At 45.1% G+C, this 14,189-nt stretch overlaps 2 protein-coding genes across 2 annotated transcripts; one reads left to right on the top strand and one right to left on the bottom strand.

The window, feature by feature from the left end:
* The first annotated feature begins 7,557 nt into the window (after positions 1 to 7,557).
* On the top strand, positions 7,558 to 9,296 carry LOC133895829 (uncharacterized). The gene is made up of 2 exons (XM_062336348.1): positions 7,558 to 7,881; positions 9,134 to 9,296. The coding sequence occupies exons 1-2, from the start codon at positions 7,720 to 7,722 to the stop codon at positions 9,293 to 9,295; spliced, it is 324 nt and encodes a 107-aa protein (XP_062192332.1). The 5' UTR covers positions 7,558 to 7,719; the 3' UTR covers position 9,296.
* Positions 9,297 to 12,831: 3,535 nt separating this feature from the next.
* On the bottom strand, positions 12,832 to 13,524 carry LOC133895129 (glycine-rich cell wall structural protein 2-like). Its single transcript, XM_062335314.1, has one exon. It carries the CDS (start codon positions 13,522 to 13,524, stop codon positions 12,832 to 12,834), a length of 693 nt encoding a protein of 230 aa, XP_062191298.1.
* Positions 13,525 to 14,189: the final 665 nt, after the last annotated feature.

Below are 14,189 nucleotides of genomic sequence, written 5' to 3'. Positions count from 1 at the left end.
AGCTGACCTAGACAACAGGTGCATCACCGCCTGCACTTTTGGGACAATATTTGTAAGTGTGACCTACTTCATTGCACTGACTGCATCGCTACATCCTAGGGCCAGCCTCGGATTCATCCATATCGTTACGAATCCGTCGAGATTGTCTTCGGCCCGGTGCGTTCTTCATCTTTCCCAAATCAGGCACATATATTCTTGAAGGCCCTGGGTTACTTGTAAAAGTGTCAACAATGCCGTAACCATACAGCTCCTGGTTCCAGGTATTCAGTACTTGATCTTTCATGAAATATTGTGACACATATTGCCTTGGAAGCATATGGTGCTCCGCGCACGCAGCTATGACATGTGTACAAGGTTTGTGGAGTAATTGTGGCTTCTGACAACTACATATGCATGTCTCACTCCTTAGCACACACTCTTGAACATGACGCTCACGTCTACCCCCCCCCCCCCCTCCGACCCTTATCCCGACACAGGACACTGAACTTGTGCTCTGCTGTGCCCTCTTGATTTGCGCGATGCATGTGGGCCTTCCTATTTGCCTTCTCCATGTACTCACATAGCATCCGGCCATAAAGCATACGATTGTCCTCCATTACAACCTTAACAGCTGCAAACCGATCAATGAAGTACTTGCAGGTGCCATGCAAAATGCCTTATACAATTCCAACTAGTGGTAGGGACCTCATTCCTCGCATGACCCAGTTATAAACCTCTGCAAGGTTTGTAGTCATTACTCCATACCTGGCACCACCACTGTCGTACAGCAGAGCCCATTTTTCATTGGGCTCATTGCGTATCCACTGTGAAAAGCTCCTAATAGATGAGCCAGATCTCCGTACAATCTGCGGAGTATCGGTTGGGAGCCGACCGAGAGCTATTGGTTCCTCACGGTTAGGTGCGGCCTCCGCAGTTTGTTTAAGAGTCAGTTCATCAAGTCTTGCCCATAATGCATTGAACTTACGTTGTTGGTTCTGACTGCACAACTTCTTGAAGAGCTTCATTAACTCTTTGTTTTTAAACTGTCTGTAGAAGTTCGCACCCATATGGCGCATGCACCACCTGCTTTTGAGATCTGGCCACTGTACTGGTACACCCCGTCGCACGCTACCGTGTTGCATATCCAGCAAAGCCTGCAATAATCCTGCATGTCTATCATGAATGAGACACACATCTGGTCGGTCAAGAACAATTGCATGCTTCACCCGCTCTAGGAACCAATACCAGCTGTCCCCATTCTCACTCTCCACGAACGCAAACCCTAGTGGCAGCAATTGGTTGTTACCGTCAACCCCTATTGCAGACAATATCTGCCCTTTGTACTTCCCAGTTAGGAATGTTCCATCTAGGCATATGATGGATCGGCAATATCTAAATGCTTTGATAGTTGCACCGAATGCAAAGAAAGCACGCTGCAACACTCTTTTTCTGTTGTACTCCACATCAGTAGAGGGGTAATGCTTGATATCATAGTAGCTGCCTGGATTTCTTGCACAAATTGTGGCTAATTGACGAGGTAGATTGTGATACGAATCTTCATATGTACCGAACCTAATCTCAATAGCCTTTTGTTTCGCCCTCCATACCTTCGCATAATTTATTGTGTACTGGAACCTTTGCTCAATAGCACGGATTATTGATCGTGGCTCATACCTTAGGTTGTCCACAATCTCTCCGTACATAACATTTGCAATGAAAGAAGAAGACAGGTTCCGATGGGCGAACTCTATTTCCTCAATATGACAATTATGTTCCTTAACTATTGAGCATTGCCAGTAGTCTGCCCATTTCCCTCTAAATGCGTGCACCCGCCAAGGGTACTCAGGAACCAAGCACTTCACATCGTACTCTCTTTTACTTGATTTAACAACCTTAAATTGCCTACGAAGAGACAACGACCAGAATTTCACAGCATCAATAACTGCCTCTTTTGTAGGGTACATAGCACCCTGTGACACCTCATTCTCATGGTATGGCCACGGTGTCTGGTCAGCCTCGCTAACCACCAACTTCGAAAATTCTTGATCCCGCCACTCCGCAGGAACTGCAGCATTACCCTCCTCATCAGAAGAATCCCCATCGGCAAGGCCTTCCTCCAACTCTTCATCCTCCAAATCCATATCTTCAATGATGCTAGGGATGTGCTCCCCTTCATCAGCTACACCCATCGGCTCTAGGTCTGGAACATCACCAACCTCCTCTCTGGACCCTACATTAGCCGCCTCTGACTCATCTTCCATTGCCTCACTTGGTCCTGCTACTGCTTCTTCAGAGTTCACCTCATTTTGATCTTTCAGGTACGCCGCAGCTAATAAAACAAGCGGCATGCCACGTTCACAGCATATATCTACATACTACCTCCAAGTTGATGTGGCTTCGATGGGAATAAGCTCACCAAAGTATCCATGACTAGCACGGCTCAGAACACCTTTCAACTTCAGCTCATATTGCTGCGGATCCAGTTGGAAAAACCGCATGAGCCATTTGCACACCCCCACAATAGTCCTCTCATTAGCCTTACTAAGCCCCTTCATAACATGGCGAAATCCAGAGAGATCTACACCGTTGGGACCGTACATAATTTCACCCTCACCATAATATATCTGAAAAATTAATTTATCTCCCATTCCTGGAAACACCCGCAAACATAACACATGTTAAGACAACAAACTATATTTCTGATTATTGGATTAAAATAGTTTTTAAATGCTACCCTAGGTTCACAAATTATCATCTACTGTTGACTCATACGTCTGCATGTACAAGTAATATACTATAAACTATATACTACAAACAACATACTAAAAATAATATACTACAGGTAACAAATTGAAAATAATGTACTAAAAATAATATTCTATATTCAACTATTATCGTGCAATTTTATAACTAAATTTTACAATTTTCTAAACCCTAGATCTAACTATCTAAAATCTATGTCATATACTACTACTGCACTAATTAACAACAATAAAAAGGATAAAAAGATTGACCTGAAATTTTTTTCCAAATCCGCAGCCCAAATGCAGCAGGGCTTCGCCGATCTCTCTTCCTCCCCTCTCCTCTCCTCTCTTCTCCTCTCTCTTCTCAACTTTTCTTTTTTTTCCGAATTTTCTGGTTTTTTTCTCCAATTTTTGGGGTTTTTATAGACTCAGGGCGCAGGGGGCCGGCGCGGGGCGGCGGGCGGGAGGAGCCCTTACTGCCCTCTCAGGGGGCGGTAAGCTGTGGGGCCCGGGCGGTTAGGCCTACCGCCCTCTCAGGGGGCGGTTAGCACCCGTACCCGCCCTCTGAGAGGGCTGCAGCCCTCTGAGAGGGCGGTGGGTGCCTACTTTTGCAAATCTTTTCGCCGGGAATCTATTTATTTAAATTTAAACTCGAAAAAATATATAAATAAAAAAAACTCTCTATATAGCACACGCACAATTTTTTTCTTGATAGTTGGATACAAATCTAACCAACCAAATCCACCAGCCTGTCCCTGTTATACTCCAATGGTTTTAGTCGGCTCGTCTTTAACCTTCGACCTTATGATTGTGCCACCCTCAACCACCATATTCCCAACCCATGCATCCCGCCTATCTGATGCCGGCGAGGCTTGTTGGTCTTCCTCTATTGTCACCATCCTCCCTATGCCTCATTTTTTGTACTGCCTAGGCTTATTAGCCTTCTCTTGTTGTCACCATCCTCCCCATGCCTCCTTTTTCGTACTGACTAGGCTTGTTGGCCTTCCCTGTTGTCACCATCCTCCCCATACCTCCTTTTTCGTACTGATTGCTCTCGCCCCATTCTCGTACCTAGGGATGGCAATGTGCACAATGCCCAAGGCAAACTCATGCTCGTGAGGTAATTTCTGAACCCACACCCGCACCCATTATCTATCATGAGTAAGAAACACCACCCACGACTGCTGCATGTGGCCACCATGGCCCGCGAGCACACCCGTATGTCCGCTATCATGTAACATGTAGTGAACATAGCAGCAAGTATAACAATAATCTCATCAATTCAAACATGCATCCCTACTCATACCTCATCTTTGGTGGATCCAACAACTGGATCTGCCACCACAACTCGCTGCTTCCTAATATCTTGCTTCCTTAATGCCCCACTTCCTTCACCGCCTATCGCCTACCTTCGATCCCGCGGATCTGGCAGCACTATCGGCGCCCCACCACCTTTGCCTCCCACTGCTAGGTAGCTGCACATGCCTTCCTTCTAAGCTTGTGAGCTCTCTACCCCAAAACCTAATCTGGTGGCTTGTTAAAGAAGACGATGCTGTCGACCCTGCACCCTAATTCGGCGCCTTGTCGGAGAAGACAACATCTTCATGTGTGTCTAAATTTGAACAATTTGCCCCCAAAATAATCACGCGAATGATAGCTAGCAATTCTGTTGTGTCAATAGTACAAACTTATTTGTAACACACTTATGGAATCTTGCATGCATTATAGCATAGTTTGATGCTAAATTAGACTAACTTTGCATCACTACTACAAAAAAGTGTCATTCCTACATCCCTTTTGTTGTTGTTTCAGTAATAATCGACAGTGATAATATATCACTACAGTTTGTAAGCTCAAGACGTATATAAAAAGCTGAGTCAGCAAGAACCGGTAGTGGTACCAGTCCATAAAAGACGTGCCTTTAATAATCAATAGTGATAATAGCTATCATTATCGGTTATATTTACAAACGACAGTGATAGCCCAAAAACCATATGAATTCCAACACCCGCCTGTTCGGCTTCTCTCGAATGCCTTTAAATTTCACTCGTGATCGCTCATCTCACTCTCACACTCAATCGATCTCTTCCGCCCTCTCCCCTCCATCCTTGCCGTTGTTGCCCCCACTACCGCACCCACTATGAATTACCTACTATCTTCTCCCGCTCCAGCCACTCCACCACTGCCTCCGTCAGCACCTTCTCCGCCCACGTCACTCACACCTGCGTCGTGGTCCGACAACAAGGCTTCAGCCCGCCAGAGAGCTCAGACGAGGCGTAGTCCTTGGACTCCGATGGTTTGGCGGGGTCCCCCTCTAAAGATGACGTGTGTGACTACTTCCTCGATGAACCAAAGGCGAAGAGGCCCCAGAGCTCGGATGAGGAGGAGGAGAATGCGTGACGACGACGATGACAATTACTACTTCTTTGTTGTCATGATCGACCGCAAGTGGTAGACGCACGAGCGTGGGTTCTGGGTTCTTTTGCACATGTGATCATGTCTTTTGTTTTTTGTGTACAATGATGATGGAGTTAGGAATTATTAATGACTTAATTATATATTAGTATGATATAAACCAGTAATTTTAGAGATTAGTAATATAAAACTCAGTTAAATTATTGCTTGCCTGTTTAAATTTTAAATTATATCCCTTGAATTGAATATCACGGCTGGTACGTAGCTGAAACCGACGATAATAAGTATATCAATTAGCAGAATTAGCTCAAGAATCGATAGTAATAGTTATATCAGTACCGGTTCTATATCTGATAGTGATAATCTATGAGTATCACTCCCGTTTAATCACTGCCGGTTCAATAACTAGCAGTAATATAGTTTTTAAACCGATAGTGATCCATTTATATAGCATTGCATGCATGTGCTTTAGATATAGTGGTTGAATAGGAGTCTCGAAACATAATTAAGTGTCGCAGCTGAATCGGAGTAGTGGATGCACCAAGTCGTGCATTGCATGTCTAATATAAATTAACCGTCGAGATTAACGTGTGATTTCTAGCAATTTTAGATTAATGTGGGAATTTGTAGCCTATTTCCTCTAGAATTGACGTGAGAATCTGTTTATATCAATTTTAGATTAACGTGGGATTTTCTAGCAACTTTAGATTAATGTGGGAATTTGTACCCTATTTCCTCTAGAATTAACGTGAGAATTTCTGTTTCTATCAATTTTAGATTAACGTGGGATTTCTATCCTATTTTCTCTAGGTTAGGCGTATGTAATGGACTAATTATGTGGGCTGTTGGGACTGAAATCCCAGACAATGTGGACTTTCGCTTACGAAAATACTGAAGGGTCCTCGGGGTGACACGTATTTGGGGTGGAACAGTTTTTCGATCGATCTTCTGGGTACAGTATGACCCTATTTATAACCCGTACTCGATCACTCCAGGCGTGGTTTACAGGTCCTACCCCTTTACCTGCTACATTCTCGGAATATTCGGGGGCATTATGGTATAAGTAAGCATATTTACATAGTTACAACTCTGCCCCGAACGACCAAAGCGGGCCCCACTATCCAGTCGTGATCTTCGGCTCCGAAGATCCACCGAAGTCTTCTCCATTCTGTCATCCGCCCGATGGCCTTCGGCTTCTGAGCAAAGACTGGCTGCTACCTTCGCCCGCCGCGGTCAATCAGGACCGCTGGCACGGACTTCGACCTTCAGTCGAAGGCTCGCCATCGTCTTCGCCCGGCCTGAGAAACCGAGACTGCGGGCACGGTATCGATGAAGCTTTGCAATCTTTGCAACCTTCAAATGCAGTTCCTGAAACGAAATTGCAGTGACAAGCATGTGATCTTTCCAGTAGACTTCGAGCTATCCTCCTGCGGGGGGGGGGGGGAGATCACCCCAATATGGACACTTACTCTAAACATACCCATAGGGCACGAGGCATATAAGTCACATTAGTGACAGAAAATTGAGTCTCAAAAAATTACTCATGTATATAAAAAGGTCTCTCCTCCCCCTATATAAGGCCATTTCTAATCGTTTTTCTTCGCGAGTTCAGTTCCCTTTGTGAAGATATTCTCGTTCCATTTAGTATTCCAACGGTTTCCCTTCATGTTTCTATTTACAAAGAGATTTACAAGGTCATTCCTTTCACCTTAGGATCCTCTCTTATTTTCGTTGGCGAATCTCTTCGAAGGTAAACTGTTGGAGATGAGAAAAAATAAAGAAAATAGGAACGGGAAGTGGATCAGAAAGAAAACGAAATAAAGGGAATATAGTTGAAGTTGATCTAAGCAGAGGAGTGGCTCTTAAGTTGTACATACAATCAATAATAAAGTGGAGCAGTGTCGGACTACATCTTTTTCTTTTATGTACTGTTACTTTAAATTATTGTTTGATTAATGTACGATAACCTGATTATTACAATAGTTTAGGCATATGGTGTTATTTGCAATGGTTTTGATAGTGGATCAATGGAACTTAAAACGGTATTTGAGTTGAGGGTGTAAATTGAACTAATGTGAAAGTGGAGAGGACAAAAATAGACTTTTTAGATCACATTCTGCAAATAATATAACAAGTTAGACTATTTTTTTTTTTTGAGGTCACAAGTTAGACTAGTTGAGGGACCATAAGAGAGCAGTAAGAGAACAGCCGACTGTGGAGACTGCAGGAAGGAGTTGAAGTGAAAGTATAGCTAACCCAGGGTGGCGGACCAAAAAAATGTGCCATTTATTCCTAAATAAATGATAAATACGGGGGTGTTTGCGTGAAATGGACAACGTAATGTTCCTCCGTTCAGATCTTTGCCGCTTCTTTTTTGATCGAACGGCTACGATCCTGGCAATTCGGTGGCACCTCACGGCCTGCCTTCCCTTCCCGTTCGCGTCCTTCCGTAGGGCTTACCTGTCTCGCCGCCAGCCAACTCGTGCGCCGCCGCCGCCGCCTTCCCCTCCAGTTATGCTCAGAGCAGGCACGCCGCGCGGGAGCTGATCCGTTGTCAAGGGAGTCGCTTTCTCCGGCGGTGATGAAGCCGGTGGTGGGGACTGTTGTGTCGAAGAAGATGCGGAAGTCGGTGGTGGTGGCCGTGCACCACCTCTTCCATTACAAGCTGTACAACCGCTACGTCACACGCACCTCCAAATTTATGGCGCACAACGAGGCCGATGACTGCAACATCGGCGACCGGGTCACGAACCCACACACGACCCTTCCTCCGTGCTTATCAACAAGCGTCGGTATAGATTGTTTATTTCACACGACATCGTGGTGTTGTAATAGTTCTTTGGTTTTGGCTGTTATTGGCACTAGCCATTTGATATACATGTACTGCTATTCTCAGAATACAAATGCTATTGTCAGCTCTGTATGATGTTGATACTACTAGAGTACTACATAGTTGGTTCTCTTTCAGTTATGCTCGTGTTTTTTTTCCTGCTTCTGTGGAGATAGTTTATCTTACACATTTTATTATTGTGATTAAGTTTGTGTTTGTCAAACCATCTACTTGATCACCTAGTTTGGGTAAGTTGAGATCCATAAAAAGCACATAGAGGACTTATTCCTTTTTTATTTTAAGCTTTTCTGAAAACAAGATAAAGCAATCAAATCTGCACATTGTTAGCTTTTGATCCCAATCTATAGTTATCAAGCACCTTATGCTGGATGTGTCGCATGAAGATGCGACTGTTTTGACATTTCTATAGCTCCATCCTACGATATTATCAACTGAAGCTAAGGAAAAAAATGTGCATTCTTTCTTGGCGTATTCAGTAAACTAGGAGCTCCAAATAAGATGAAGTTGGCCATGCTTGTGAAGCTTGTGGGCTGTAGTTTCAGTAAGCTAGCTAGCTTATTGGAAAAAACAATGAACCACCTTATCTACACTAAAAAAGTCTAAACAATTTGGCCACCGAGAAAGTGTAAGGTGATGGTGGATACTCGAATAGTGACTTCTTTTCCGCCTCTGAGTTTTCCAGGATCCCATAACATTTTGACCCTCAAACTTTCATAGATGTGAATGCCTGATGCATGGGACGTTGTAATAGTGTTTACATCTGATGTCTAACCATGTTTGCTTTATGCAAATGCGTTATAGTGTTGTCATTATAACATGTGATCTGTTTTATGCACTAACACACAACACCAAATGGACCTAAAAGAAGCTTGTCTGAACGGTTGCTCTCAGATTTTCAAAATTGCAGTTTTCTTTTACATTATGATGGTGGGATTTTTAGAAATAAATAGTTTGGTAGATCCTCAATTGTTTTTTTTTCAAATACATCAATGAGCTTAACTAGCTGTGTCTGTTTATTTGCTTGCTTACTGGAGACCAGTGGCCTTTGTACTTCGATTCTGCCAACCAGTCGAAAGTGTAACTTACAGTACATTGGTTTCTCCAAGAACCCCTTTTTGATAATGGCTGGGTTATATCATTTCAGGTTAGGCTGGATCCTTCTAGGCCCTTGAGCAAACATAAGCATTGGGTTGTTGCTGAAATTCTTCGCAGAGTTAAGGTGCATGTTCCACCATATGCAACGGCTTCCAGTGAACGTGATACCAAATTTCAACAGGCTGGTGTTGCTACCAAATCATCCACCTGAGGTTACTGTAATACCGAATTTTTTTTAGAAAAAAAAAGAGTTTTGACCAAAAAAATTGACTTTTTGATCCGTTGCTCGTATGAACGATCGGAGACCGTGGTTGCGTTCATCTCGTCGAGACGAACCCATTTTGCTATTCATATGTCCGTTTCAGGCACTTTGTGACCCGTAGCAAGTCCAATAAATTTAGATCGTTTGTTGTTAAAAAAAAGATAAAGCTCCGGATGGATCGGTCGTCACCCCGACCCATCTAAATTTTTCGTGCCGCCTCTCTCTCTCTCTCTCTGTTGCCGTGCCGTGCTGTCTCCACCGGCCTGAGCCGTGCTGCCGCCCGCGTGCGCGTCGCCGCGCCTCTGTGCCGTGTGCCTGCGCCGTCGCGCGCCTGCGAGCCGGGCACCGCTGCCGCGCGCCGCCGTCGCGCCGTGCGCTGCCGTCCATCGCGCCGGCCGCTCGCTGCCGTCGGTTGCTACGCTACCGCCGGCCGCCGTCGCTCCCTGCGCCCAGCACGCCGCCGCCGTGGTCTCTCTCTCTCTCTCTCTCTCTGTGTCCTAACCGAGAAGGAAAAGAGCCGGCCGAAGAAGAGCCAGGAAGAAGAAGCCAGGAAGAAGAAAGGAGAAAAGAAAAGAAAAGAGAAGAAAAAAAAAGAAAAAGTTGGAAATTTCGTAATTTCGTCAGATTCGTCGTCGATCCTTCGAAGGTGATTCCTCGGTAATTCCTAGAGGTTTGTGGTTGGATTGAATCAAATCAATCAATTCCTGTCGTATCATTTCATATAATCAATAGTCTGATTCGTTTCGATAATCGTTATTGATTCAAAGATACGGTATCCGAGTTGAAACATTCATTTCTTTCAACGGAGCAAAGTCTCATTAGTGGGAACTTTGATTCGACTCTGAATTGGAAATAGTGTTCATTTCATGTGATACAGTTTTCTGTTCGGTTTTCCGAAATATAGGCGTATATGCGACGTTTTCAGGCATAGGATTGACGCTTCATATTTTATGTGTTTTAAATGTGTTTTAGTGCTAATAATATACCTGTACAGGTGGTACTACTTCCAGATGTTCTTGATCGAAATTTCTTCGTCGCTTTTGGTAAAAGGCAAGTAACGTGGGGGTGTGATTCCGTGCTATGTTTATATTCATGTCTTACTTCTTTTGCAAATAAAATCGAAGTATATGGTTTTTTTATTCATTCAAATCATGGATGATGTTGCATTTGATTATTTAAATCAATGCTTTTCTTATTGATTTGGATTGTACCTTTGTCTTCATGAATCAGTTGTGGTTTTTATCATGAGTCATTCAAAAGGAAATTAAGAATTGACGTCAATTCACATGCATACATATGTATTTATGCACTTCATATGGTGATAAAGGTTGATCACTACCATCGTGCGTGATTCGTACCGGTACATAGAGTTGCATGAGATGTTGGCATCGTCCAGCTCTCAAATGGAGTTGTATCATGGCATTCATACATTTTTTTTTATGATATCTGGCGAATACAGAATTCTGGAAGTTGAATGCCATATTTTTGTGGGAGACTGGGTTGGAGTCTGTCATTACTTTCTCGATAAATACTCTGAAAAGATATTCTCTTTAAAACCATGTGTTTTTTTGTTGTTGTGAGAAGAATATTTATTTCCCAAATACTTTTGAATGGAGTGAGATATGTTTATATTCATAGCTGTTATTTGCTGAGCTCGTCTCACCCACTGTTAAATCTTTTACAGGTATGTTAGAATGCTGACATGCATTTTGGGGATGGACCTTGGTAGTTGCACGCACTACCTCCTCACGATGTCGATAACTCAACCGGTGTTTATAAGTTGTATTTTTGGTGTTATGTCGTTTGTTTTGTATATGTTGTGGTGAGACGCTGATAGCGTCGTGAAGGTTTCTATATATATGTTGGTTATATCATATTTTGTCTGTCTGTGATTTTTTTTTTTTTTTTTGTCAGTTATACCGTCCCTATAGAAGAAATGCTGTCAAAATTTTCTATTTTTCAAATAAATATGCTTAGTTATAAAGTAAGGCGTTACAGTTACTCTGAGGCAAAGGTGCAGTTGCCGTTTTGTTTTGTCTGTATGTACGTTTCCTTGTGGATGCAATTTTAATCCATGGAAGAAATAACAAGACAGCCGTCATTTCTTCTGAATTTGGTTTGTTCTTCTGTAGTGCCCTTTGTTTAATGGGAGAGGATGTAATTACCAGAATTAACAAGACTAATGGATTCATGTCACATTGTACTGCTTCACTTATTCGAAATCCGCTGTTTTGGCATTCACATGTATGGCTTACAGTTTCATTTTTTGTGGTTCCCCTCAAGGCCTATTTTTTACAGTACTAAGGAAATGGACAGGCAATAGGATATGAAACACGGGCAAGGGAAATTCAAAGTTCTTGTGATAGTTGGCTGGTAGAGAAGGTATTGTAAAATAATTTTGTGTTGGTACGAGTCTAATTTACTACTGCAGGTGCAACATCTGTATAAACTGATTGTTTTTGCCGTGCTCATATTCATAGTGTCAGGTCACCTGCAAGTGAACAGTCTTCTCCATTGTTTGCTGCAGACCGCCATAAATTTATATAGATTTTTGGAGCTAGGGTTAGTCAGCTCTAAGAATTCTTAAAGCTGGAACTCTACCAAACATATCCTATTGAAAAGATTTAGATAGTTTCAGGTGGCTGTAAAGCTCTGAACCAGTGCACTGAGAATTCTTAAAACTGAAACTCTACCAAACATATCCTATTGAAAAGATTTAGATAGTTTCAGTTGGCTGTAAAGCTCTGAACCAGTGCACCTTTCATGTTAATGTTCATGTGAATTTATACAAGTAAATGAGCAGACGTGCTGCTAACAGACTAGGTAACTAAACGGAGATAATGCCGCACTAAGGCGGTTGCAGAGCGCCTGACCAGGGACGCACGTTGTTAGCATGCCGAGTCCATCGCTCTGACTGAACTGCATCGTTGCGCTTCTGTTGTTAACAAAGCCGGGACCCCGACAGTGCTTCACTTGTGTATATTTTAACACCTATGTCGGATTGAGGCAGAGTGCCTGGTCGAAATTCATCCTTGAAACACTTGCGGTGCTGGTTTTGCTTGTAATAATCGACATTTATTAGCATCGGGTCAAGCAATCTTCAGGTACCCGGCAATTTGGGCGCGGATTAGTGAACCAATAATTCGAAGAAACATTCGTAGCTACCTTTCTTTCTTAAAGTAAATGAATGAACGATCGCCCAGTTTATTTTCAACTCACAACTCTACCTCTTACGCAGGAACTCATTTAACTGAACACTGCGAATGTGAAAGGTACATAAACAATCGTACATGCTGAATTATTCGTTCATAAAAATGTTTACATCGACAGGCATATACTAGCCCCTTATTCATAAACCATAATTCGCCACCTCTAGGCTTATTTATGGGTACACACAGTAATGCTGGAGCAAATACATGGGAGAACATGCAAATAAATATATCACACACAATATAGATTTTGGTATAAGCCGCATGCAAGCTCGATCACTTGCCGTGCCCACTGCCAGCGTAAGAGCCGGCTCTGGACCCGGCGTACGAGCTGGCACCAGAACCCCCATTCGGGCCGGCGCCAGACCCTGCGTACGAGCCAGCCTCGGAGCCCGCGTACGAGCCAGCACCAGAGCCCCCGTGCGGACCAGCGCCTGACCCTGCGTACGAGCCAGCGTTGGAGCCAGCGTATGAGCCCGCGCCTCCGGTGTTAGAGCCTGCGTACGAGCCGGCGTGAGAGCCCGCGTACGAGCCGGCGCCAGACCCTCCGTCTCCGGAGTTCGAGCCAGCTCTCGAGCCCGCGTACGAGCCAGCGCCGCCAGGCCCCGCGTTCGAGCCAGCTCCCGACTCGGCGTACGAGCCTGCACTGGACCCAGCCGATGACCCTGCGCCAGACCACGAGCTGGAGCCCGAGTTTGACCCCGCCCAGGACCCAGAGCCAGAGCCGGAGCCGGAGTAAGACCCGGATCCTGATCCGGACGCGGAGCCCGAGCCGGAGCTGCCACCGCCAATGCCGATCCCGATCCCTGAGCCGGTACCCAGGCCGCCACCAACACCAACCCCCAGACTGCCGCCGCCGCCGAGGCTGACGCCCAGGTCCTTCCGAGCGATGTGGCGGCTTTCAGCCGCGAGGACAAACGCGGCGACCACCGCGAAGCCAAGGACGGCGATGGCCTTCGTGTACGCCATCGTTTCGTGCGCGCAAGCCGTGAGATTGAACTTGCACCGACGCTATATTTGTGTCCGCGCACCTCAGGCCGGCCGGCCGGAGTCGAGTATGCGTTTCAGCTTAGCTCTCTAGGCGTGCATGCAACCCTGGGCGATCGGTCTATGCGGAGATGCCGGGTTGCGAGCCGTTATTTATACGACCCAGGGCCAGGGGCGTGAGCCGCGTGACGACACGACAACGCAGCGCGCGGTAGTGGGTTTGGACTGGTGGCGCGAGCTTGTGGCGCTGGCCAGCTGGGCGAGGCCGCTTCAGTAGTGGAGCAATGCCAGCCGCCGCGCAGATTGGCTCACCTTCCGCGCGCCGCTCGACACGTCCGAGCTCCGAGGTCGATCGTCTTGGTGCGCGCGGATGCACGCTAGCCAGCTTCTCGGGCAGAATTTGACTCGATTCGTTGTCCAGTTATCCAGTCCAGTGATGGTGTGATACGATCGAGCATTTCGACTTGTGGAGATTGGAAGGTTCGAGAACGCCAATCAAACTCGTGCCAACTTACCCCTGATGCATCTGCCTTTCCCTGGGTGCGTGGATGATTGATTGATCGGCTACTGCAAGACTGCTAGCAGGAATGGTCACCTGCTAGTGCTCGTCATTTTCGTTTGTCAACCTTGGAGTCGGCAGCAGCACC

Source organism: Phragmites australis, chromosome 16 (assembly GCF_958298935.1).
Source record: "Phragmites australis chromosome 16, lpPhrAust1.1, whole genome shotgun sequence".
Lineage (NCBI taxonomy): Eukaryota > Viridiplantae > Streptophyta > Magnoliopsida > Poales > Poaceae > Phragmites > Phragmites australis.
The sequence above is the reverse complement of the archived record's forward strand: the minus strand, read 5'-3'. Positions and strand labels throughout refer to the sequence as shown.

Bases quoted from the DNA above. Each gene is read 5' to 3' on its own strand.
- LOC133895829 (XM_062336348.1), top strand. From the start codon at position 7,720: ATGAAGCCGGTGGTGGGGACTGTTGTGTCGAAGAAGATGCGGAAGTCG. The intron at 7,882-9,133 runs GTCACGAACCCA...ATATCATTTCAG, and splicing joins ACTGCAACATCGGCGACCGG to GTTAGGCTGGATCCTTCTAG.
- LOC133895129 (XM_062335314.1), bottom strand. From the start codon at position 13,524: ATGGCGTACACGAAGGCCATCGCCGTCCTTGGCTTCGCGGTGGTCGCC.